At 44.2% G+C, this 26,787-nt stretch overlaps 1 protein-coding gene and 1 pseudogene across 1 annotated transcript; one reads left to right on the top strand and one right to left on the bottom strand.

The window, feature by feature from the left end:
• On the top strand, nt 1-25,846 carry LOC135514875 (plexin-C1-like). The gene is given in 31 exon segments (XM_064938549.1): nt 1-1,161; nt 1,288-1,428; nt 2,334-2,468; nt 2,558-2,667; nt 3,050-3,330; nt 3,424-3,526; nt 3,768-3,855; nt 4,142-4,180; nt 6,528-6,661; nt 7,301-7,477; nt 7,987-8,089; nt 8,254-8,433; nt 9,515-9,685; nt 9,809-9,844; nt 9,847-9,910; nt 10,638-10,739; nt 10,957-11,060; nt 11,197-11,238; nt 11,370-11,494; nt 11,701-11,899; nt 13,013-13,159; nt 17,300-17,468; nt 17,651-17,751; nt 18,731-18,803; nt 19,330-19,364; nt 19,446-19,541; nt 20,405-20,568; nt 20,866-21,013; nt 23,226-23,366; nt 23,455-23,529; nt 24,063-25,846. Coding segments are annotated over 31 exon segments (4,545 nt in total). The 5' UTR covers nt 1-195; the 3' UTR covers nt 24,159-25,846.
• The window catches only part of LOC135514876 (centrosomal protein of 83 kDa-like), a 7,072-nt pseudogene continuing 5,742 nt past the window's right edge, over nt 25,458-26,787 (bottom strand).

The raw sequence follows: 26,787 nt of genomic DNA on the forward strand, positions 1-26,787 counted from the left end.
ACACGGAAGTCTGAGTCTCAGAACATAACCGCCGGAACTATATTTAATGTCCTAAAGTTAACACATAGTTGCAGCATCTATCCACTGTGCGCTTTTACGCAATCCTCCTGTTGGCCTTCGGCACAGTATGACAGTGGCATCAGAGGCGCAGAACGGAGTTTCCAATGCTCTCTCCTCTCAGGCTTGACTGACTACATGATTTACGAGATGAGGGCTGTTTTCTGGGGAGTTCTCCTCGCCTGCGTGGACTGGAGTCGGGGCCAGGAGAATCACACATTCGATGGCGACGTCCGCGACTTTGCCATTGGTGACAGCTCGGTATACGTCGTTACGGATGACCGACTCTTCCAGCTGAACCATGATTTTACCAAAGTTATAAAGAGGGATAATCCAAACGTAGTTTATCCTAACCAAGAAGTACCTCCTTCCGACGAAACGTATCCATTTAAGGTAAACATTTTACTGCCATTCATCAAAAACAAGACCTTGATCACATGTGGAACCACAAAATGCGGATACTGTGAAATACTGGATCTCAACGAAATCTCAAAATCTGTGTATTCGGAGGATATTGACGTGGGTTCATTGGACCCTGGAGATTCAACCATTGGCTTTATCGTTGATGTCGGGACGAACTCCTACATTATGGCTGGAAGGCTGCAGAACCGTGTGCGTAAAGAGTGTTCCAATTCAGGTCAGTTTCTTGACCTACGGAATACTCTAGAAGGACAGTATGGTGGAATCTTTTCGAATTCAGATAAGAGCGCGACTCCGTATATTGACGCCAAACAAAAGGAGAAGTTTCAGTTTGTGGACGGCTTTCAGAGTAATTCACACATCTACGTGTTCTCGAACGTTCCCAAAGAGCGTCAAGTTCGACTTATTTGGTTCAAGAGCGAGAACAGTAAAACAAATACTTTGATGTCCCTCAAAGGTGCTACACTCAAATGTTGTGGAAACATGGAGCGCCGGGAGCTCCTGTCTTCCTCTGTGATTCAAGGTTCTGGTGGGCTCCATGGGCAGGTGCTCTGGGCAGGTGTGTTCACGGCTGGTAACACAAGCGACCCCATCAACACCGTGCTGGCCATCTATAACATCAGCTCTACAGGGCCTCAACTCAAAAACAATGACCCAGACTTCTGCTATCAAGCCTGTGCAGAGGTTGGTGAGATGATTATTTGTGTGGTTTATAACCAACGCCATAGCAGTCACTATCATTATCGTTACCCTAATTTCTTAGCAAATGTGTTGAGATTGTCTGTAACACTGATATGTATGCTGTTCAAGGCACCGCGGCAAGGTAACGCACCGGACCTGCATCCAGAGGCGGTGGTGTTTAAATACAGCTCCATGACATCAGTGTTGGCAGTGAGACACAACTCCTGGCTGGTGTTCTTCATTGGGACAGGAGATGGACAACTCATCGAGGTCTGAGGAACACAGTTATGAGAACTCTTAACACACACACACACTGGCCTCGTAACACCCCTCTGGTGTCATTATTTCTCCCTTGAACACACATATACTCATACAACAGAATTACAGCGTTTTCTACCAAACGTGGCTCACATGAGAGAATTCGAGGACTAAATTAGCCTGGAGAAACCCCACAATACTCTACTAGAGACAATAGTCTCCTTTATGCAGTGTTGTCCCTGGAAAGCTTTAATAATCCAGACAAATCCTCTGCATGTTTCTAACAGAAATATGACAGCCATGCAGTACACTAACAAACCAGACAGGGGTTTGGTCACCACTACACATCAATGATTGTTATCCTATCATGTATCATCATCAAATCCATACTCTTGTTGACAGAGAGAAATGTGTACAGTCAATTGACATTTACAACTGCAGTATTGGTGATTTCCTAGGGCCATGTTATGTATTGTTGTTTGTTAGTGGGATATGTCACCTCAACTGTAACGTTTTTCTTTACTTGAAGGAGAGGCAGACCAAAACGCAGCGTGGTGGTTATTCATGTTTAATTTATAAAGACATTATACATGAATAAACTAACAAAACGTGAAAACTCAAAACAGCCCTATCTGGTGCAAACACAGAGACAGGAACAATCACCCACAAACACACAGTGAAACCCAGGCTACCTAAGTATGATTCTCAATCAGAGACAACTAATGACACCTGCCTCTGATTGAGAACCATACTAGGCCGAAACATAGAAATACCCAAATCATAGAAAAACAAACAGACTGCCCACCCCAACTCACGCCCTGACCATACTAAATAATGACAAAACAAGGGAAATAAAGGTCAGAACGTGACATCAACAGAGAGATATTATTGAAGTGTCTCTCTCTGTCCCATGTCAGCTTGCTGTAGACAAGGCCTATAAATCTGCCTGTGCTCGAGTGCTCTACAAGTCAGATGACGACCGCCGTGTGTTTCCCAAGATGCACCTGGATCCAGTGGACCACAAACATGTGTACATGGCACTGAGAAACCAGGTAAGTTCTACTGTGCACAGATATACATACTATACAGTACAACCATTCTGAAATAGGACCCAGGACATAATATTGTGTGTTTGTTGTAGATGATGCGTGTGCCTGTGGCTCAGTGCAGTGAACACAAGAGTCTGAAGGACTGTTGGTCTGCTCAGGACCCCTTCTGTGGCTGGTGTGAGTCTGAGAACAACAAGTCAAGGTCAGTCACAAGAACCACAACTACACACTTCTATAACTTACACTATAGATGAGATTTCTTTATTATATCACATTTTCTTTTCTAAAATGCAATTTTTCACTCTTGTCATGAAGATTAACCGTGGCAATCATTTGAATGTAATTAAATTAGACAGTTGTCTTTGTTATTGACATATCTCGGCCCATGGTTTTTCATACCATATGATCTTGAAAACATTTATTTTCAGAGCGGTAGAACAAATGTTATTTCCTGAATCACCCACAGCTTCTTAGAATAAATTTGCCTCTATAGATGAAACTTCCTGTCAATATACTTCTTTGTCCTGTTTATCTGTGTCACCCTAAACCTGCTCATCCTCACCCCTTTATGTGATGTGTTCTAGATGTTCGTTTCAGGATGACTGCCTTCAGCCTTCAGCCTGGATCTCCATCTCTGAGGACTCCCAACAACAGAACATGGTCTCTTACCAGGTGGAGAAGAGCAGCAGTGGAGAGAAGATCACACTCACTGTCAAGGTCCACCTGAATGTGCATGGGACAGGAAGTCTCACCTCCGCCTGTATCTTCCTCACAAGAAATGATCATCTGTGTGACAGGACAAACCCTGCTCCAGCGTTGCCTCGATGCTCCTGCCTGTTCTCCAGCGACCAGCTTCCTGCTGAAGGTGACCTTTCACCTTCTAACTCTCCTGTAGATTTCTCAATGACAAAACGGAGCATCTTGCTTAGAGATTGTTTCCCTGTGTTTTTCCACATAGGTCTGAATGTCACAGTGGAGATAAGAGTGGGGAAGCAGAACCTTACTGAGAATCTGATGCTCACAAACTGTTCAAACATCTCTGGACCACCTACCTCTGCCCTGTCAGTCAGAAATCCCAGATCTGTCATGCTACGCCTCAGCACCTTGATATGGCTATGTTTCAACCTACTTGTTTAGACCTACTTATATTTACTATAATGACATCTTTTAAATTATGTTAGGCACTTGCCTTTCTGAATATTATAGATTTGTTAGTACACATTTTGCATGAATAGCAGATGGTACACATGTTTATGATTAAACTCAGTGTAGTATTTTTATTCCTGTCTCTGTGTCTCTCAGGTGTTCTCAGTGCATGACAGCTGGATGTAGCTGGATTAATGATGTCTGCTCCTGGACAACCAGGTCTGCCAACTCAGACCCCATACAGGTATCTCACTCACTCACTCACTCACTCACTCACTCACTCACTCACTCACTCACACACATACACACACACACACACACACACACACACACACACACACACACACACACACACACACACACACACACACACACACACACACACACACACACACACACACACACACACACACACACACACACACACACACACACAGCTCTTCTTCTTTGGGGTGGTTCATCTCACAACTTCTTCACCCATGTGTGTTCCTGTATCTTGTTCATCAACCCTCTCTCACTTCCTTCCCCAGGACGTGTGCAGATCCAGCCAGTCAGGAATGAACTACTCTGTAAGTCCATCCTGCCGATCACTTCATCAGCATCTCTCAGTGGATCTTCTGTCTCTTATAGAGAAGTTTGATCTCAGAACAGAGAACTAAGGTTGTGTCTGTGCTTGTGTGTTTGTGTGTGTGTGCGTGTGTATACGCATCTGTGTCTGCATGTGAAACAGAGTGGACTTGAAGTGGTCTGGGATTTTCACGGTGACTTTCACGGTGACTGGTCATTTCAGTACCTATCAAATAGCTATGGACATGTGTTTTGTGAAATGTGACAAGGACAAAGCTTTCTTGTATATGGTCACCACTACCCAAAAAAAAGAAATTTTGTTCACACGTGTGTCGTAAGCTACTTACTGTACGTACATACAGTAACTTATTTCAACAAGTAAACAATGTTGACGTTTGAAATCGAATAACATTGAAAGATACTGTATAGTGTCTGCGTTTGAGATGTTTTAATGAGCTCACTTTGTTATCATGCTCCTCCCAGTCTGAATGAAATGTGAAGAATTTAATCAGATGTGATGAATATTGCTGTGTGTGTTTGGTGTTAGTTAAAGTGTCAATGTTCCTTTGGCCTTATCAAAACACTCGCTCTCTCTCTTGCTCTCTCTTGCTCTCTCTCTCGAAAGCTAAGATTGAGGACAAAATGAAGACACTCAAATGGATGTCTACCAATGCCAAGATACTATATTCAGTTGTACAGAGCAATATTCATAGATCTGGGCATCCTACATTTAGATCACTCGTAGAATAGAGATTTTATCTCAACCAGAATGGTATGGATCAAAAAGGTTATAAATAGTAAGAAGATGTTTGTGAATAGAGCCTTTGTCTCTGAGTCAAGTCGTCATACCTCTTACAGTGGGGATCATGGATCACATGACTGTGCCCCAGGGCAGTAGTAGATTTCAAACCATCCACCATAATTACATACAGTGAGCTCCAAGTATTGGAACAGTTACAAATTTTTTGTTGTTTTGGCTCTGCACTTTGGAGTGGGTCAGCACCTTGGAGTGGGTCAGCACTTTGGAGTGGGTCAGCACCTTGGAGTGGGTCAGCACTTTGGAGTGGGTCAGCACTTTGGAGTGGGTCAGCACTTTGGAGTGGGACAGCACTTTGGAGTGGGTCAGCACCTTGGAGTGGGTCAGCACTCCAAAGTGATACAAGTGATACAAAGATTATGAAGTTAAAGTGCAGACTCATCTTTAATTTGAGGGTGTTTTCATCCATATCGGGTGAACCAACTAGAAATTACAGCACTTTGTGTACATATGTAACTGTGAAATGGCTTGCTAGTTAGCGGGGTGCGCGATAATAGCTTTTCAATCGTGGGTGTCAGTTGTTGATGTGTGCAGAAGGTCCCTGGTTCGAGCCCAGGTAGGGGCGAGGAGAGGGAAGGAAACTAAACTGTTACACATGGTCCCCACCAAAAACTATTGGGACAAATATACTTATGTGTGTTAAAGTAGTCAAAAGTTTAGTATTTGGTCCCTTATTCCCAGCACACAATGACTACAGCAAGCTTGGAGGCATTTGCTGTTTGTTTTGGTTATGTTTCAGATAAAACATTTGCCCAATAGAAATGAATGGTAAATAATGTATTGCGTAATCACTTTCATTTTGTAACGGCGTTCTTCGTTTGTCAAAAGAAGAGTCGGACCAAAATGCAGCGTGGTGGTTACTCATGATCTTTAATGAAGGATCGCGATACATAAAATAACTATTACAAAATACAAAACGGAACATGAAATCTAATTACAGCCTATCTGGTGAAACTACACAGAGACAGGAACAATCACCCACGAAATACAAAGTGAAACCCAGGCTACCTAAATACGGTTCCCAGAGACAACGAGAATCACCTGACTCTGATTGAGAACCGCCTCAGGCAGCCAAACCTATGCAACACCCCTACTCAGCCGCAAATCCCAATACCAACAAAAACCCCAATACGAAATACAACATAAACCCATGTCACACCCTGGCCTGACCAACAAATAAACTAAAACACAAAAATACTAAGACCAAGGCGTGACACATTTTAAATAATAGAATGTTTCTGAATGCTTCTACATTCATGTGGATGCTACTATGATTACTGATAGTCCTGAATGAATCGTGAATAATGATGAAAGTTACAGATGCACAAATATCATACCCCCAAGACATGCTAACCTTCCATCATCACAATAAAAGGGGAGGTTAGCATTTTTGGGGGGTAGGATATTTATGCCTCTAACTTTGTCACTCATCATTATTTACCAAAACTAAAAAACAAGCTTACAGCCATAAACACATATTTAGTTTCACTTGTCTTCATCAGAAATATTGTCTGTCTGTGTGTGTTTGTCAGGAGCCAGTGATCGTCTCCATAGTGCCCAGTGTTCTGTCCTTCCATGGCAGAAACCACGCCCTGATGACTGGGAAGAACCTCCATTACGTGACCAGGGTTCGCATCCAAGGGCACATGGACTGCAGTCTCAAGGAGTGAGTCAAAGTGGACAATCGGATGAATATGATTTGTTTTACTAATTTATGCAGACATTTTTTGAGATAATTAAACATTTAAAAAGTGTAATCAATGCTTTTAAACAACGATTTAGATTTTTTTCCCACTTCTGCATCACTTCGTTCATGAAAGCCCAAGGCTTTATCACTGTGTTTTGGTAAAGTGTGTCTGTCACGCTGGTATATCGGATTTTGGGGACAGGTGCAGCAATACACAATAGGGGTTTTTAATACACCCAAAACAAACACGTATACAAAAACACTGGGCTGTACCCAAACAAAAGAGCGAGGGTTAACCTCGTTGAACGACGATACCCGTAATACACAATGTATATATATAGCACACAGCATAACAGCTGCACCATCGCATAGGTACTCACACCACCAACAGACATGGGAACAATAACCGACAGAGGGAACAGAGGGCACATATACTAATCAGGGGAAATAGGAACCAGGTGTGTGTAATCAGACAAGACAGTCCTGGGTTGATGATAATGAATCCCGTTCAGTGAAGCCTAGCAATCCGGTGACGTAGACCTCCGGAACTGGTGAACAGAATGAGCAGCAGTACCGGGGGGATCTGTAACCTGTGTAGTGTGTGTATCACCTGGTCAGGTCTCCTGTGTGGAACAACACTGGGTCCAGTCTGACGTTCCACATCCCTATTGGTGACAAAGGTTCTGTCATTGTGTGTGCCGTGCTGCCAGACGGTCGCTGTCTGGGCAAGGCCACTGTCACCTATGGGTCCTCACCGTCCTGCACTGGGCTAATACCAAGCACTACCTGGGCTAGGTAAAAACACACACACACACACACACATACACATAGGTACGCATGTGCGCACGCACACACACGTAGGTACGCACCTATGATCCACATTTTTATATACACACACACAAGCTATACAGAGGTTAAGAAGCATGCCTGTAACTCTTTTCCATATATGGCTACTGGCCATTATGTTGTCTGATGGGGAAAGAAAGTGGGCCGCTTCCCAGAAGTTGCTTCATACAACAGTGTTATGTTTCAATCACCTCTTTCTCTCAGCTGCTCAGCACTGGCTTCCCTTTTTGCTTTTGGTAGCCCTCTAAAGCAGATTCTTCATGCTTGGCTAGCTAGTTTTTATGGACCATGTCATACTTTATTTATTCTGTGAAATGTTTTTTTGTGTGTTACAACTTGTTTTTCTTCCTCTGGCTTATTCAAATAATGTGGTTTAGACTTGACTACAATTTACATCAGCACGCTAGGTGTGACCAACAACCCTCCTCTGATTGGTTGATTTCGTATGTCTCCTGCAGTGGGAAGAGGAAGATCAAGGTCCAAGGGTCCCAGCTGGAGTTTGTGGAGGGGGTTGTTCATGACCACGCCCCTCAGACCATCCAAACCAAATACAGCTCTGGGGTAGACATCTTAACACACTGACGTAACCAGTCAGTAACCTAATATGAACATGCACACTGCCACACCTCGCCAAACAATCACCTTCACACAACACAGAAATCAGTCATGGGGGGGGGGGGGGTCAATATCTGAGGTATTCTAATTCCTGTTGTTGGTGTTTTTAGACTCTGTGGTACCACACACCTCCCTTTGAACACATTAACCAGCCAGTCACCTCCACTGTGTCTCTGAGAGTGGCCAATCAGACACTGGCCTGCTCATCACAGCTCACCTACCATCCGGACCCAGAATTCACCAGCTATACTGCAATCAAGACAGGAAACGATCTGCGTATCACCATTGAGGTATACACACATGTGCACGCATTCATGCACCCACACACACACATATGTACTTAAAAGCTCTCTCTCAATTAAATTCAATTCAAGGGGCTTTATTGGCATGGGAAACATGTGTTAACATTGTCAAAGCAAGTGAGGTAGATAATATACAAAAGTGAAATAAACAATAAAAATGAACAGTAAACATTACACATACAGAAGCTTCAAAACAATAAAGACATTACAAATGTCATTACATATATATACAGTGTTGCAACGATGTACAAATGGTTAAGGGTGCACAAGGGAAAATAAATAAGCATAAATATGGGTTGTATTTACAATGGTGTTTGTTCTTCACTGGTTGCCCTTTTCTTGTGGCAACAGGTCACAAATCTTGCTGCTGTGATGGCACACTGTGGAATTTCACCCAGTGGATATGGGAGTTGATCAAAATTGGATTTGTTTTCGAATTCTTTGTGGATCTGTGTAATCTGAGGGAAATATGTGTCTCTAATATGGTCATACATTGGACAGGAGGTTAGGAAGTGCAGCTCAGTTTCCACCTCATTTTGTGGGCAGTGAGCACATAGCCTGTCTTCTCTTGAGAGCCATGTCTGCCTACGGTGGCCTTTCTCAATAGCAAGGCTATGCTCACTGAGTCTGTACATAGTCAAAGCTTTCCTTAAGTTTGGGTCAGTCACAGTGGTCAGGTATTCTGTCACTGTGTACTCTCTGTTTAGGGCCAAATAGCATTCTAGTTTGCTCTGTTTTTTGTTAAATCTTTCCAATGTGTCAAGTAATTATCTTTTTGTTTTCTCATTGATTGGGTCTAATTGTGCTGCTGTCCTGGGGCTCTGTGGGGTGTGTTTGTGAACAGAGCCCCAGGACCAGCTTGCTTAGGGCACTCTTCTCCAGGTTCATCTCTCTGTAGGTGATGGCTTTGTTATGGAAGGTTTGGGAATCGCTTCCTTTTAGGTGGTTGTGGAATTTAATGTCTCTTTTCTGGATTTTGATAATTAGTGGATATCAGCCTAATTTTCTCTCTCTCTCTCTCTCTCTCTCTCTCTCTCATATACACATTCCATTCTTTTTTTTATTTCAGAAAAGGGCTGACAAGTTGAACATCGCCACAGAAGAGATCTTAGTGTTTGGTGTTCAGGAGGAGAACCAGGATGTAGAGTGTGTCATGGAAACCATCGAGAAGAGCAACGGGACTGACTCTGTCATCTGTGATATAAAGAACACTCCCAACTTTAACATCAAGTCAGTGAGGGTAAACCTCTTATTCAGATAAATCCAAAAAGGCTGTTAGTTGCTCTTGGAAACTCCGAATCAGAACTGTCCTCGGAAATAGTATTTTACAGTCAACATGCATTATGATGTGTTTGTTTTTCAGATAAGAGTTGGAAACTTCACGAAAAACCTTTTACCAAAAAAGCTGCACCTTCACTGCAACTCATCCTTGTGCTTATACCCATCATCATTGTGGTCATTGTGGGTAAGTATTCAACTTCATCAACTTTGTTTTGACTTAGTGTCTCATGACAGACTGTAAATGTCCAATCAAGTAGCTGGCACGCAAGATTTGGTTCTGGGTTCTGAAACTGCGCTCAGATATCTAAGTGATTACTTTCCTAGTGTTAGGGATGCACACAATCACAGCACCAGATCAGGTGTTGCTGATGTGTGCCTATACAGGTTCAGGAGTAATGCTGGGAAAGGTACTGTCTTGTATACTGGAGCCTCAGAACGGAATGAGTTGCCCCTGCCCATAAAAACAATGTCCTCTCTAGGCAGCTTTAAAAATAAAGTACAAATATGTTTGTCTTCTGTGCCCATATGAATCACCCCTATGATGCAACTGGAATGATGAGATGTTCTTCTTCTCTGTTTTTTAAATTTTATTTCACTGCCATACTGTGTTCGATGTTGTCCAGCCATCTTGTCTCAAGAGGACCACAATGGAAACAAGTCCCAGACTTTATTGTGTGTTATCCTCAATGATTTTTTTCATGTGCATGTATGGCTTTTTCAAGTTTTATGTGTGCTTGTTTTTTTAAATGGTTGAATTAATATACTAAACAACAACAAAAAAGACCTGTTTTTGTTGAATAGGGCCCATAGGTTTAGGTATGGTTTTGTGTGTGTGTGTGTGTGTGTGTGTGTGTGTGTGTGTGTGTGTGTGTGTGTGTGAGAAAATAAAGCTCTTGTCCTGTCCTGACCAGGGGCGGTGTGGTATTCCTACATTAAACAGAGGAAAATGGCAGCACAAATGGACAAGCAGCTGGAACTGCTGGAGTGTGACATCAGAAATGACATCAGACAAGGTCAGTCATCGTGGACACACCAACCTTGATTTATATTCTTAAATCACACACAGACAGGCACACACACACACACACTCATACTCACTGATGCACCAAATTGCCATCATAAAATGGATTTAACAGAGTAAAGGCCCATGACTACCACCCACATGCAATTCACACATAGTTACAGTTGCACCAAAAAACAAACGCCCTTACTTACCCTTCTGTTCTCTAGGATTTGTGGATATGCAGACGGAAAAGTGTGATTTAATTGAGAACGTTGGAGCCATCCCTTTCTTGGACTACAAGCACTTTGCTTCCAGGATCTTCTTCCCTGACGTACGTAGGAGCAGAGCACAGAACAGAGTCAATGCAGTATACCTAATACAGTCTGATTTAAGATCAAACATGTTGTATTAAATGGACAGATAGGTTGTGTTTTAATGTTCATAGTTTGTCCTATTGTTTCTATTAGGGTGGACCTGTGATGACCTCCTGTATCAAAGACATTGGCGAGGTGAGATTTGATTTGAACCGTATGTGAAATCTGCTCGTCTGATTGCCATACCATGACTTTATGAATGGCTGGAAGGGAAATGGAGGATGTAATAGATTTCCATAAGTGGCTAACATCTGCCCTGTGGTCAGGACGCGGTGAAGGGGCAGCCAGACGAGAGCTGCCAGGCCCTGTCCAGACTGATCCGGGATCAGGTGTTCCTCACCTCCTTCGTCCACGCTCTGGAGGAGCAGAAGAATTTCAACGTCAAGGAGAAGTGAGTCAGTGAGGACAGGACACAATTTAGGCCAAGTGTCACTTAGCTGGTTTGGGTATAGGATATACAACAGATAAGGTTAATGTACTGTATATAGTACAGGGGAAATTATTTAGGTGTTGTTTAAGTCATTATGGATGAGCAGGTTGATGTGTATAGCTGGTAATAGAGATGTCATAAGTCTGATGTTTGTTGTGTCCTACAAGGTGTGCGGTGGCCTCCCTGCTGACCGTGTCCCTCCACGGTGACCTGCCCTACATGACCCAGGTGATGGAGGAACTACTCAAGGCTCTGATGGAGCAGCCCAGTAACTCCCAGCCCAAACTCATGCTGCGACGCACCGAGTCCATCGTAGAGAAGCTGCTCACCAACTGGATGTCCATCTGTCTCTACGGCTTCCTCAGGGTCAGTCTGTCTGTCTCTACGGCTTCCTCAGGGTCAGTCTGCCTGTCAGGGTCAGTCTGCCTGTCTTCCTCAGGGTCAGTCTGCCTGTCTCTACGGCTTCCTCAGGGTCAGTCTGCCTGTCTCCTAGGGTCAGTCTGCCTGTCTTCCTCAGGGTCAGTCTGCCTGTCTCTACGGCTTCCTCAGGGTCAGTCTGTCTGTCTCTACGGCTTCCTCAGGGTCAGTCCGTCTATCTCACGGCTTCCTCAGGGTAGTGTCTGTCTCTACGGCTTCCTCAGGGTCAGTCTGTCTGTCTCTACGGCTTCCTCAGGGTCAGTCTGTCTGTCTCTACGGCTTCCTCAGGGTCAGTCTGTCTGTCTCTACGGCTTCCTCAGGGTCAGTCTGTCTGTCTCTACGGCTTCCTCAGGGTCAGTCTGTCTGTCTCTACGGCTTCCTCAGGGTCAGTCTGTCTTCTCTCAGGGTCAGGGTCAGTCTGTCTGTCTCTACGGCTTCCTCAGGGTCAGTCTGTCTGTCTCTACGGCTTCCTCAGGGTCAGTCTGCCTGTCTCTACGGCTTCCTCAGGGTCAGTCTGTCTGTCTCTACGGCTTCCTCAGGGTCAGTCTGTCTGTCTCTACGGCTTCCTCAGGGTCAGTCTGTCTGTCTCTACGGCTTCCTCAGGGTCAGTCTGTCTGTCTCTACGGCTTCCTCAGGGTCAGTCTGTCTGTCTCTACGGCTTCCTCAGGGTCAGTCTGTCTGTCTCTACGGCTTCCTCAGGGTCAGTCTGTCTGTCTCTAAAGCTTCCTCAGGGTCAGTCTGTCTCTCTGTACGGCTTCCTCAAGGGTCCGTCTGTCTGTCAATATCAGTCTATATTTGTTATTTTCTTGCTTCTTCTATCAAAGCCTTATTCATTCATGTTGTATGTATTTATTAGCCTCTATCTCATTATGGTCAGCTCACAGTACATTTTCATTTTTCTCTCATACATTTCCACGTGAGTTTAGTGTCTCTGTAAATGAGTGTCTGTTTTTGTAACTTTTCATATGAGTGAATGTTAATGAGTTATACCTAATTGTACAAGTGAATACCGGTTTGTGTGTGTTTAACTGAGCTGTGTGTGTGTGTGTTGTGTCCCAACAGGAGAGTGTGGGCCAGCCTCTTTTCCTGCTGGTTTGTGCTCTGACCCAGCAGATGTCTAAAGGCCCAGTGGACTCAGTCACAGAAAAGGCTCTCTACACACTTAATGAAGACTGGTTACTGTGGCAGGCTCAGGACTTCAGCCCAATGGTGTGTACACAAACACAAACACACACACAGACACACATACACACATACACAGCACACTACACACACACACCCTTCCTGGATCTAGGGTGTGGTGAGCGAGGTAGTTGGCAGTTCCTCCTTTATGTTTTGTTTGTTACCAGAAAAGTTGTGGTTAGTTGAGCTAGTCTGTTAGAAAAGATATCTCAGTATGTTGGGGCAAAAGTAGATGGGTTGAAAGTGATGTTACCCTCACAAAGATCCTCAACAAAAACATGTCTTCATAGTTATCTGTTTGTATTCAGCCTATTCTCGAGGCCCATATGTGTAAATGTATCTTTTTACTTTATTCTTGGTCTGTGGTTTGTAGATGGTTACAGCCGCTCATGCAGTGTTGACAGGAAAAGCTACAGATTTTCTCAGTTTCAGTCTCTCAGAAGCAAAAGGTGAACCCTTTTAAATTAAGAAACGAGTCTAGAAGTAAATGGATCAGAGCCTAAATGGACCCAGACTCTAGTCTTTATAAGCACAGGTTGAGCCATATGGTAATCCTGCTGAGACAGTTGCTCAGTGGTTTCTTATAACAGAGAAATTAGATATAAGATTATCTGTCACGCCTTGGTCTTAGTATTTTTGTGTTTTAGTTTATTTGTTGGTCAGGCCAGGGTGTGACATGGGTTTATGTTGTATTTCGTATTGGGGTTTTTGTTGGTATTGGGATTTGCGGCTGAGTAGGGGTGTTGCATAGGTTTGGCTGCCTGAGGCGGTTCTCAATCAGAGTCAGGTGATTCTCGTTGTCTCTGGGAACCGTATTTAGGTAGCCTGGGTTTCACTTTGTATTTCGTGGGTGATTGTTCCTGTCTCTGTGTAGTTTCACCAGATAGGCTGTAATTAGGTTTCACGTTCCGTTTTGTTGTTATTTATTTATATCAGTTATTTCATGTACCGCGATTCATTTGTTTCATTAAAAAACATGAGTAACCAACACGCTGCATTTCGGTCCGACTCTCATTCAACAAACGAAGAATGCCGTTACAGAATCACCCACCACACACGGACCGAGCAGCGTGTTAACAGGCAGGAGCCACAGGAGAGGCAACAGAAGCAGCTTCAGTGGGAGAGGCTGCACCACTTGGAGAATTGGACATGGGAGGAAGAACTGGACGGAAAAGGACCCTGGGCTCAGCCTGGTGAATATCGTCGCCCCAAGGAGGAACTAGAGGCGACTAAAGCGGAGAGGCGCTGGTATGAGGAAGAAGCACGGCGACGTGGATGGAAGCCCGGGAATCAGCCCCAAAAATTTATTGGGGGGGGCTTTCAGGGAGTATGGCTACGCCAGGTAGGAGACCTGCGCAAACTCCCTGTGCTTACCGGGGGGCTAGAGAGACCGGGCAGGCACCGTGTTATGCAGTGGTGCGCACGGTGTCCCCGGTGCGGGTGCATAGCCCGGTGCGGTATATTTCAGCTCCGCGTATCAGCCGGGCTAGATTGAGCGTCGAGCCAAATGCCATGAAGCCGGCTCTACGCATCTGGTCCCCAGTGCGTCTCCTTGGGCCGGCTTACATGGTACCAGCCTTGCGCTCGGTGTCTCCGGTTCGCCTACATAGCCCAGTGCGGGCTATTCCACCTCGTAGCACTGGCAGGGCAACCGAGAGTATTCAACCGGGTAAGGTTGGGCAGGCTCGGTGCTCAAGAGCTCCAGTGCACCTGCACGGTCCGGTCTATCCAGTACCACCTCCACACCCCAGCCCTCCGGTAGCAGCTCCCCGCACCAGGCTTCCTGTGCGTGTCTTCGGCCCAATACAACCAGTGCCAGCACCACGCATCAGGCTTACAGTGCGCCTCGCCTCTCCTGCGCTGTCGGAGCCTTTCTTCTCTCCTGCGCTGTCGGAGTCTCCCGCCTGTTCAGCACTATCAGAGCCTTTCTCCTCTCCAGCGCTGCCGGAGCCTCCTGCCTGTTCGGAGCAGCCTGAGCTGCCAGTCTGCTCGGAGCAGCCAGAGCTGCCAGTCTGCTCGGAGCAGCCAGAGCTGCCAGTCTGCTCGGAGCAGCCAGAGCTGCCAGTCTGCATGGAGCAGCTAGTGCTGCCAGTCTGCATGGAGCAGCTAGAGCTGCCAGTCTGCATGGAGCAGCCAGAGCTGTCAGTCTGGTTGGAGCAGCCAGAGCTGCCAGTCTGCATGGAGCAGCTAGTGCTGCCAGTCTGCATGGAGCAGCTAGAGCTGCCAGTCTGCATGGAGCAGCCAGAGCTGTCAGTCTGGTTGGAGCAGCCAGAGCTGCCAGTCTGCATGGAGCTGCCAGTCTGCAAGGAGTTGCCAGTCTGCATGGAGTTGCCAGTCTGCATGGAGTTGCCAGTCTGCATGGAGTTGCCAGTCTGCATGGAGTTGCCAGTCTGCAAGGAGCTGCCAGTCTGCAAGGAGCTGCCAGTCGGCAAGGAGCTGCCAAAGCTGTTAGTCTGCATGGAACAGTCAGAGCTGTCAGTCTGCAAGAAGCCGCCAGAGCTGTCAATCTGCATGGAGCAGCCAGAGCCGTCAGTCAGCATGAAGCAGCCAGAGCCGTCAGTCTGCCAGGATCCGCCAGTCAGCCAGACTCTTCCAGATCTGCCAGTCAGCCAGACTCTTCCAGATCTGCCAGTCAGCCAGACTCTTCCAGATCTGCCAGTCAGCCAGACTCTTCCAGATCTGACAAACTCTTCCAGATCTGCCAGTCAGCCAGACTCTTCCAGATCTGCCAGTCAGCCAGACTCTTCCAGTCAGCCAGACTCTTCCAGATCTGCCAGACTTTTCCAGATCTGCCAGTCTGCCAGACTCTTCCAGATCTGCCAGTCTGCCAGACTCTTCCAGATCTGCCAGTCAGCCAGACTCTTCCAGATCTGCCAGACTCTTCCAGATCTGCCAGTCAACCAGACTCTTCCAGATCTGCTAGTCAACCAGACTCTTCCAGATCCGCCAGTCAGCCAGGATCTGTCGGATTCAACTGCCTGCCTGGGCTTCATCTCAGTACTGGGCTTCCTCTCAGTACTGGGCTTTCTCTCAGTACTGGGCTTCCCCTCAGTCCCGAGCTGCCCCTCAGTCCCGAGCTTCCCCTCAGTCCCGAGCTGCCCCTCAGTCCCGAGCTGCCCCTCAGTCCCGAGCTGCCCCTCAGTCCCGAGCTGCCCCTCAGTCCCGAGCTGCCTCAGTCCCGAGCTGCCCCTCAGTCACGAGCTGCTCCTCAGTTCAGTGGGGTTCTGGGTGAGGACTATTAGGCCATGGTCGGCGGCGAGGGTGGATCATCCCAGGACGTGAAGGGGAGGAACTATGACATTTATGGAGTGGGGTCCACGTCCCGAGCTGGAACCGCCACCATGGACAGACGCCCACCCGGACCCTCCCTATGGTTTTGAGGTGCGTCCGGGAGTCCGCACCTTAGGGGGGGGGGGTTCTGTCACGCCTTGGTCTTAGTATTTTTGTGTTTTAGTTTATTTGTTGGTCAGGCCAGGGTGTGACATGGGTTTATGTTGTATTTCGTATTGGGGTTTTTGTTGGTATTGGGATTTGCGGCTGAGTAGGGGTGTTGCATAGGTTTGGCTGCCTGAGGTGGTTCTCAATCAGAGTCAGGTGATTCTCGTTGTCTCTGATTGGGAACCGTATTTAGGTAGCCTGGGTTTCACTTTGTATTTCGTGGGTGATTGTTCCAGTCTCTGTGTAGTTTCACCAGATAGGCTGTAATTAGGTTTCACGTTCCGTTTTGTTGTTATTTATTTACATCAGTTATTTCATGTACCGCGATTCATTTGTTTCATTAAAAAACATGAGTAACCAACACGCTGCATTTTCGGTCCGACTCTCATTCAACAAACCAAGAACGCCGTTACATTATCACAGGAGACGACACCACACAAGATATCCTCAGTCTCTCTATTCTATCCCTGTAGTGTATAGGTTTTATTGTATGAAGTCCATCAAGTGATATACACAGACATGAGGCTTTATCAAGCTTTAGCTAACTGTGTGGTTTCCCTGACCCAAGTAGAAAGATAGTGGGAATTAGTTCAGTTAGCTTCAGTGGTTAGCGACACTGATGAATAGATCTCATCTCACGTTTAATTTTCTAACCCAAACTTCATGTAAATAGCCTACATCATGATGTATGTGTGTCTGTTGACCCCCCCCCCCCCCGCCTCCCCCCAGAGGCTGCAAGTGCTGTTTGCTGTGGGAACAGACGGAGAGGTCAGTGAGCCTCTGGAGGTCAGTGCTCTGGACTGTGACACGGTGGAGCAGGTCAAGGAGAAGATCCTCCTGGCCTTCAAGACCAAGTTTGGCTTCCCCTACAACACCCCTCTCCGACAGATACACATCGGTCAGTTGTAGTACCTCACGTGTCCAAGACATTAGGAGAGAATGCAAGAGTGATGACTGCATTATAGCTCTAAAAGCATGCGTACCTCAAATGAAACATCTTGATCGATCATACGTTCTTTCAAAGGGATGGCTTTCAAATGTTCATTATAATGACTTCTCTCTGTTTCTTGAACTCTGCAGAGTATGAGAAGGATGGAAGTTTTGTCCCACTGAATGAGGTGGATGCCAGCTCAGGGGTTCTAGGAGAAGTGACCATGCTCAACACACTCAAGCATTACAAGGTTAGAGAACACTACCAAGCTTCCTGATGCAGGAAATAAGCCTAATCTCACGTTCAATATTTCTCTCTTTATCTCAAATCACCATCTAAGACTGATACAAATAAAAAGAAATAGCATGTAGTTGAAGGCCTGAACTTCAAACAGGCAGATGAAAGGTCCAATCCCTTGCAGCTGTCGTACTACTCAATGGCTAATTCCATCAGTACCGCTGAAGAGCTGCTCTGGAGCCAATTGACATTTTTAAGGCAATGTTCCTGTGTTTGCGGAGACTGCATTCACTGTAAACCCTGCATATGTCGGCTCAATCGGAAAATACCTTTCCATTTCAATCGCACTATAACGCGGATCTCCCGCGATCCGGATTTAATCTAGCGTTGGACTAGTAACCGAAAGGTTGCAAGTTCGAATCCCCAAGCTGATAAGGTACAAATCTGTCATTCTGCCCCTGAACAGACAGTTAACCCACTGTTACTAGGTTGTCATTGAAAATAAGAATTTGTTCTTAACTGACTTGCCTAGTTAAATAAAGGTTTTTTAAAAATGTACAAAAAAATCTAGTCCTGATTAGTTGTGAGAACTAAATGGATTGAGTTGTCAAATTGTTGCTTAACGTCACCAAACCACATCCACAAATTCGTCAAGTATCTTATAAGCACATAATAAGTAGAGGGTCTTACTAGACTAGAACATCATTTACATTGAATCAGAGTACTGAGTACAGTGTACTCCTCTGCTGCTCTCATTCTGCTGCCTGGTTTTCAAGGCTACTAAAAAGCAGTATTAGCTCCATTCAAGGCAGCCTGGCTGGTAGGACTGAGCTTCCTGTGTCACAACGCAAAACCAGACCACAATTAGATTAGAACTCATGTACACGTTATTAGCCTCTCTGTAGGACACCACTGTGTCTTAGGTCTACCAGATGGTTGAGAAGCTGGTAACCCAGCATTTATCGACCTTCTAACTCAGTGTGTGTCTCCAGGTACCGGATGGAGCGTCCATCAAAGTGCTCTCTAAGACCCATCCCAGTCTGAGTCCTCAGGGCAGCCTGAAAGGTAAGGGTGTCAACAGAGATTGCCATGCAATCAAAACTTCTAACTACAACATAAAGGATTTTTTTGTGAATGACTACACTGCACACAGTACACACCAACAGTATTCACACACACACACACACACAAGCGCATGCTCATAGTTAATGCTCATCACACTATCACACACGTGGGCACAAAGTAACTTTTGCGATTGGTTTTGTCAAAGTCCATCTTTTATTTATTGGATTTGTTTATTGAAACTTTTTTATTTTGGCCGGGTGGAGTCCTATTGAGACAAAGGTCTCTTGACAAGGGAGCCCTGCGTGACAAACAATTACTCAATCAAGGTTGAAAATAGACATGTGTTGCTCCACATTTACCCCTCTTTCTAAAATTGTTTTATGGCAGATATGAAACACAAGTGAGATGCAAAACCACTTAACCGTGTCAACTTATTTAAAACACTAACAGAAACCAGGAAGCTATTTAGCACAATTGTCTGCTATTTAGTCATCCGTGGTGACCTGTTGTTGTGTATTTGTCACAGACGATCAGAACTACTCCACTAAGTACTTCCATCTGGTAAGTGGCAACATGACCTCTGAATTGAATATCCCTGATATGCATTTGATCTGATTGATTAACAGTGCTCTTTGACCCCAGATTGACCCTGACATTGACCAGGACCAAAAGAAGAACCCGGAGAGGAAGAAGCTGAAACTGAAGGAAGTGTACCTCACCAAGCTGCTGTCCACCAAGGCAAGAGGAACTCACTGTTAACCCCTTTCAACCTGCCACTGTGCTCTGATAAATGGTTAACTGAAAGATGGAAAAGTCCAGACTCTTCAGTTACGTGTGATCCAGCATACATAGTGACTATCTAACAGTTCCCTTCCCTTGTCTCATTTACCTTATGAGCGTTGCTTTAAAAAAAAGTGGATAGGTAGTAAAGTTGCTTGCTTGGAGCTGTCAGTGTGGTTTCAGTGTAAGGGAAGTTTGAAAGACATTTACAATAGGGCATAAAAACTGTAGCTCTTGACAAATACTAAATAAGGATCATATGAGAAAATACTTTTTCATCAGGCAATTATATATGCAGTGCATCAAACAGCTATTTGTTCATTTCCTTAGTCAGCATCCTCACTGAGGCCAGACTTCCTGGTCCCGTATTCACTTTGCGACAAATCTGGGGGCAAATCTCTCTAACAGACCTCTGAGACTATCACAGTGCAGGTGCATTTATACGGAGACTTGATTACACACAGGTGGATTGTATTTATCATCATTAGTCATTTAGGTCAACATTGGATCATTCAGAGATCCTCACTGAACTTCTGGAGAGAGTTTGTTGCACTGAACGTAAAGGGGCTGAATCATTTTGCACGCCCAATTTTTCAGTTTTTGATTTGTTAAAAAAGTTTGAAATATCCAATAAATGTCGTTCCACTTCATGATTGTGTCCCACTTGTTGTTGATTCTTCACAAGAAAATACAGTTTTATATCTTTATGTTTGAAGCCTGAAATGTGGCAAAAGGTCGCAAAATTCAAGGGGGACGAATACTTTCGCAAGGCACTGTACATCCACAGGTACACCACCAATTCTCACTTCCTCCTCTCTCAGGTGGCTGTGCATTCGTTTGTGGAAAACCTGTTCAGAACCATCTGGGGAACCCCTAACCTCAAAGCCCCGCCTGCCATCAAGTACTTCTTTGACTTCCTGGACGCCCAGGGAGAGAGCAAGAGGATCAACGATCCAGATGTACTACACATCTGGAAAACCAACAGGTATGTGTTCATCTGGGTCATATTCATTTGGTCACACCATAGCAAAACATTTTGCAATGGAAAACAAATATGAGCCTTTTATTGGACAAGTTCAAGTAGTCCCTCCATTTTTCAGTGTTTTCTCCCATTTGGTGCCTATTGAATATGACCCTGGTGGTACACCTGTTTGAGTATGTTTATAGTAGAATCCATCTTTCTTTCTTGGTTGTATCTATTCATTCAATACTCAATCCATTACTCACTGTATTGGGATAGTGATAGAATGTTTGACTGTTCCTCTGTCCTGCTCCTTCCCAGCCTGCCCCTGCGGTTCTGGGTGAACATCCTGAAGAACCCCCAGTTTGTGTTCGACATGGAGAAGACCCCGCCTCTGGACGGCTGTCTGTCCGTCATTGCCCAGGCCTTCATGGACTCCTTCTCCCTGGCTGAGAAACAGTTGGGCAAGGTGGGGACATGACCGAGACATGGCAGAATATAATGACTAACACACCTCATCTCTTGTGCTTCTGTGTGAGTTTCTGCTAATCTCAATGTCAAATATGGAAAAAGAGTTGGTGGTTCAATTCCTGCTTTGGACCTGAGATGTTTTAGGTTCAAAGTTAATTTATTGTGCTTTTGTGTACGTTTCCACAATTCCAATGGTTAAATCCCTGCCAAAGTCAAATAAACAAAGAGAAGCGTAATACATGTTGAGTTTGTGGCTCCGGTACAAGAATCTCGCCCCATAAGGACAGGATTGTAGGTTTGAACCTAGGTGCCACCTCCTGGGCATAGTTGCCTACTGAGGACTCTGCTGGTTCGTGAGTCAAAGCCAATAGTGATGAGGGATTCTGCTTTTTGAGGTAGTTTCAGTTCGATGATCAGTTTTCGATTTCAAATATTAAAAAAACAAACATGAAATGCACTATGGGAATGCTTTAACACAGAATAAAACAATTAATCAAATATCCTCGATGGCAGTGACTGCCCATTACTGCTTATCACTTTTTAACCAACATTACTTTAATAAAATATTTCAGTAGTTTAATACATTTGTTTTATTATTTCATTCCAACACGTCGTTCTTCAAAGTAAATAAAGGCATACTTTTATGACTGCTGAATACCTACTATCAATCACTTTGATCATGCATTTACAAGTAGCGATACCTCGAGCGTCTTGTCTCCAATGTTCCCTCTAAACTGCACGAGCTAGGCCCGCACATCCTCCAGGACAGCCTCACAGAAATGTCAGGCCGCTCGGAGACGCAAGAGATTGAACTTCACTGAGTTCACCCCATTAGTTTGCGCTATATAGATCAATGTTTTTTTTCTGTGATTGAATCAACATTATATCAGCCCCTTTACAATGAAACAAAACAAATCTAACTTTGCAAGATTGAGGCTGTGATTTTGTTGTAGGCAGAGCGCAACGGAGTAGAATTATATTGGTGGGTTGCCCACGAGGGGTCTTTCAATCACCCGCTCGTGAATGAATGCGCTTTTCAGATCAGTTCAGAGCCGCTCATGTGAACATTTGTTGATTTTCTTTGCTAGTTAGCGAGTTACTAGCCCAGTTATAGATTGTAGAACTTCTTCCTACAAGAGCACAAACGTGTGGGCTACATTTCAAGCTGTCTTTATAAAGTAAGTTGGTAAAAAGCTTATGTTTTAATTAAAGGGCCAGTGTTGTATTTTGAGACAGGCTTGAATATGCAAATAAGACAGTAGTCAGAGGGGTAGTCTACATTATCTAATTCTCTGTATGGTAATAATACATTTTGTTTTGTAAAGGGGTTTATTACATCATACAATACAATTTACAGTCACCTATTTGGCCCATAGTGTTAGACTAAAAAATAATTAATGTCAAGCCCTTCATAATGTAAAATATATTTTTAAGTCTAATGCAATGTAGGCCTGAATTGAACACCACATATTAGGCTGTATCATAGAAATCAAAAGCTATTTCCATGTTAAAATGTTATGGGATTTGCTCCATTGGTTTTGTTGGTAGGTCTACATTATGCTCAAATAGCCTATTGAAATAATTCTCACAACTTTCAAATTTCCACTCACAAGACCTAAAAGTTTCTCAGTGACCCAAAGAATTTTAGGCAACATTGCTTGTCTCATCTCTCCGTTTCTGTGTCTGTCCTACATAGACAGGCCAAGTAGGAGCACAGTAGATTATGGTCATTCTAGTTAATTACCATGTTTTTTTGTGGTAACCTATGTAGAATATTGGCTTGTTGGAAACTACAACTCCCAACACTGCGCATTGAGCTCACAGGAAAAAAAACGAACAAAATGGAATTCAAATTAATTGAACCGGCGTCGATCCATTAGTTGTTTAAAAAAAATGAAAAACATTTACATTTAAGTCATTTGGCAGACGCTCTTATCCAGAGCGACTTACAAATTGGACTTAACAAATGTCAGTTAAACGCTCAGCACTAGCAGTGGTCGGCATCGGTAGCCGCTTATGGATTTGACAGCTCTTCCACTGTTCCACCTCCTACACTGCTAGTGCAAATCTGATTGAATCGAGCACATAGATGTAAAACAAAATCCAAGCCACAGACTCTGTCTCATAACTTGCAGGCCTCTTAGAATACCTGGCATTGACAATACATCACCTCGATTTGACATGACTCTTCTACCCTCTCTCTGTTCCAGCATGACCCAACCAATAAACTGCTCTATGCCAAAGATATCTCCCAGTACAAGCAGGAAGTGAAGGCCTACTACAAGCAGGTCAGGGACCAGCAACCAATCAACAGCTCTGAGTTCAAGGAGTTCCTGCATGAGGAGTCAAAGGTACCTCCCCTCTAGTTGTTCATTTTTCAAATAAATCATTTTGATATTGTGCTTTACGGACATTACATTTATATTTCTGTTTCATTAGAAACATGAAAATGAATTCAATGAATCTGCTGCCCTCTGTGAGCTCTACAAATACATGCAGCGGTACTTTGATGAGGTAAAGTGTCTGTCCGTCTTTTTCGCCCTCCCCTTTAGTAGTCTCACCACCCACATCATCTCCCCTTAATATGCATTCATGATTTTCCCCACAACCTTCACAGTTCCCCTGCATGGTCTAATCACTTCAACCAGAACTAAACATCTTGAAAAAGCTGGCCAACAGGACATGGTCATTGTGTAACTGTAAAGCTGACTGGCACAAAGCCATGATCTTGGGAAATGAGAACTGTAGTGGCAAGGCAGAGAATAAAACACAGCCTATACCACTTCTCTGTGTGGTGGTGGTCAGGCTGTTTTCAGGTCATTTTCTAATGATCTATGTTGACTGTTTTGAGCTCTACAATGGCAGCTGGCCATACCTGTGCCAAATATTTAGTTTAAGCTCATGCCAAGACTTAGTGTGGAATGATAATTCCCCCATTGTGGCATATTGCTACTAACTGAGGTCTGAAGTTTATGGCCACGAGCTGGCCTTTTTTTTGTTGCCCGCTTGTAAACACAAATTGGATGTGTGTGGTGTTTCCCTGGCAGATTAAACTGAAGCTGGATCAGAACGGCGCACCCGTGGAATTGAAGGAGCAACTGCAGCACGTGAAGAGCCTGTTTGATAGCCTCAACTATTCGTGAAACTGAGCTCTCTCTCCTCCCCTTCGAAATGCTGAAGGCCAGAAAGCTGTTCTGAAGACGGAATATGTCAGGAGACTACATAGGGATTTACAATTAAAGAATAAAAGAGGGAGGCATTTCAGATTACTGGGATGAACCAAATGATAGCATGAATTAGGTCACATTCCAGCTAGACATTTACCCAGAAGCAGTATACTCTTATTCTGAAGCTGGGACTTTTGTTTCCTCAACCTAAAGAATGTTTTTCACATTTTTATTTATTTAACCAGGAAGGGCTCATTGAGATTAAAATCTCTTTTTCAAGAGCGCCCTGGCCAAGATAGGCAGCACCGAGTCATTACAAGAAAATTACAGACAGACAAACAAGTAATCTAGTAAAAACCATTGAATTCACAAGAGTATAAAACAGCAAATTAAAAACATTGACAGGTCAGGGAATCAGTCTCAAAATCCTTCATCAGTGATTTAAAAACACCAATCGGGACAAGTTCTTCCAGTTTAAAAGTATTTTGTAAGGTGTTCCAAGACGATGGCGCAGAGTACATAAAAACCCTTTTACCAAATTCAGTTGGGACATTTGGAACAGTCAGCAGGATAAAGTCCTGCGAACAAAGAGAGTACCCACCACATTTCTGAACAATAAAAATGCCCAAATAAAATGGCTCTGTAAAGAAAAGTATACCAGTGACTGAGCCTACGAGTGACTAGAGAAGGCCCGCCAACCCTGGTATACAAAGTACAGTGGTGCGTAAGGGTTTTGCAGTTTAAAATAAATCTCAAAGTGCAATGGTAAAGAGTGTCAATTGATCTCAAACACTGAGCGGAAGCATTCATTTATAAAATATCCCCATAGTCTAGTAAAGGCATAAATGTAGCTGATACGAGCCTCCTTCTGGCTTCAAAAGAAAAACAGGCCTTATTCCTAAAATAAAATCCCAGTTTCAGCTTCAATTTTTTTGTAAGTTGTTGAATATGCAATTTAAAAAAGAGAGGCCATCAAGATACTTATGAGGTTACAACCTCAATCTCCTTGCCCTGACAGGTAGTAATAGGTGAAAGATTGAGGTCTATTTCTTGTATTAGAAAACACCATTAGTTTAGCCAGTATTGAGGATAAGCTTCAATTGACACAAGGTATGTTGAACAGAATAAAAAGCAGTTTGCATGTTCTGGAAAGCTTTTGTAAGAGACGAGGCACAACAGTAACATAAATATAAACATAAACATAAAAATTAGGTTGTGGTGTTAAATGGTTCTCACAAGTAAAGCTCAGAACAAAAATTATGTACACGACCTCAGTAAAGCATAAACATTTTTATATGAATTGCAAAATACAATCACACATTACAAAAAAAAAAGTTATATAAATGTTGTACAAGTCACAGCTCTTTAGAGCCGTGAAACCAACCTTTAACACAAATGCCTTTGGAACTATCACGCTTTTAAAGTTTCCGAGTGATGGCTTGAGTGTAAACACTTGATACAAACCTCACAACAGTCAAATAAAACTCAGAGGAAGTCCCTGGTTGGCCATTGATATCATTCTTTACATAGGCATCAACAGTCAAGGCATGGAAGGACTCCAGCACCGTTACTCACCAAGGCATGTAAACATCGAATCCATGTAGTTCTTTCTCTTTTCATTTGATATGTTTTTTGCCAATAAAATCAAAATGTTTTTCACAAAATATTTGATGAGCTCACTTATTAAATTAAAACGTCACTTCTAGGGAGTAATAAATCCTACAGTGAAGGTCACACCTCACTCTCTGGGGAGGTCAGTGTGGAGAGGTCAGAGTTCAGGGAGAGAGTCATGCAGGCCAGAGCCCCTGTTCCTGTCCATGGGAGGCCCCAGTTCCTCCATCTGCTGCTGCTGAGTACAGGCTACCTCCTCCAGCCTCCGACGCAGCAGTGATAACCCTCTCTGGTGCTGCTCCTCCTGAGAGAGAGAGGGGTGGGGAGAAAGAGGATGAGAAGGGACAGAAAGGGATGGAGCAGTGACCTCTTATCATATTGCTAACACCTATCAAAGCAAAAGTTTATTGGTCATGTACACAGATGTTATCGCAGGTTCAGCTAAATGCTTGTGTTTCTAGCTCTAACTGCAGTAATACACACATAATCAAGAAATGTATAGGTAAAAATGAGCCATGACAAGAAGTATAAACAAAGTGAGTGAAACAGTATGTAAACAATAGCATAATCATTTAACACTGGTCACTTTACTAACTAAGAGCCAATTTATGCTTGATCAGAGAATGTGGTCGGCGGTGCCGTATGGATGGTGTGACTCACTTGCAGAGCCCCCAGAGACATGCAGTGGGCAAATTGAGCACCGTACCACATCACCGTGCAACTCTCAAATTTTGTAACAATGCGGAGGACTCCGCATTGACATGTTTGCTTGACGGTAGGTGAGGGCGGGAGGTCCTGTATAAACAAACTCACTTCCTTGACAACAGCTATGCGCAGCGAAGCACAAGATTATGAATGCCCTGACTTCTGCAGAGGCCATATCACCATAAATGCTTCACGGCCAATGCAGACGTCTGGAATGACCATGCAGGTCTATTAAGGTTCAGGGCAGGGTACTGAGCGAAGGCCGGCTAGTGATGGTGACTAAGGTTCA

Source organism: Oncorhynchus masou, chromosome 26, assembly GCF_036934945.1.
Source record: "Oncorhynchus masou masou isolate Uvic2021 chromosome 26, UVic_Omas_1.1, whole genome shotgun sequence".
NCBI classification, from domain to species: domain Eukaryota; kingdom Metazoa; phylum Chordata; class Actinopteri; order Salmoniformes; family Salmonidae; genus Oncorhynchus; species Oncorhynchus masou.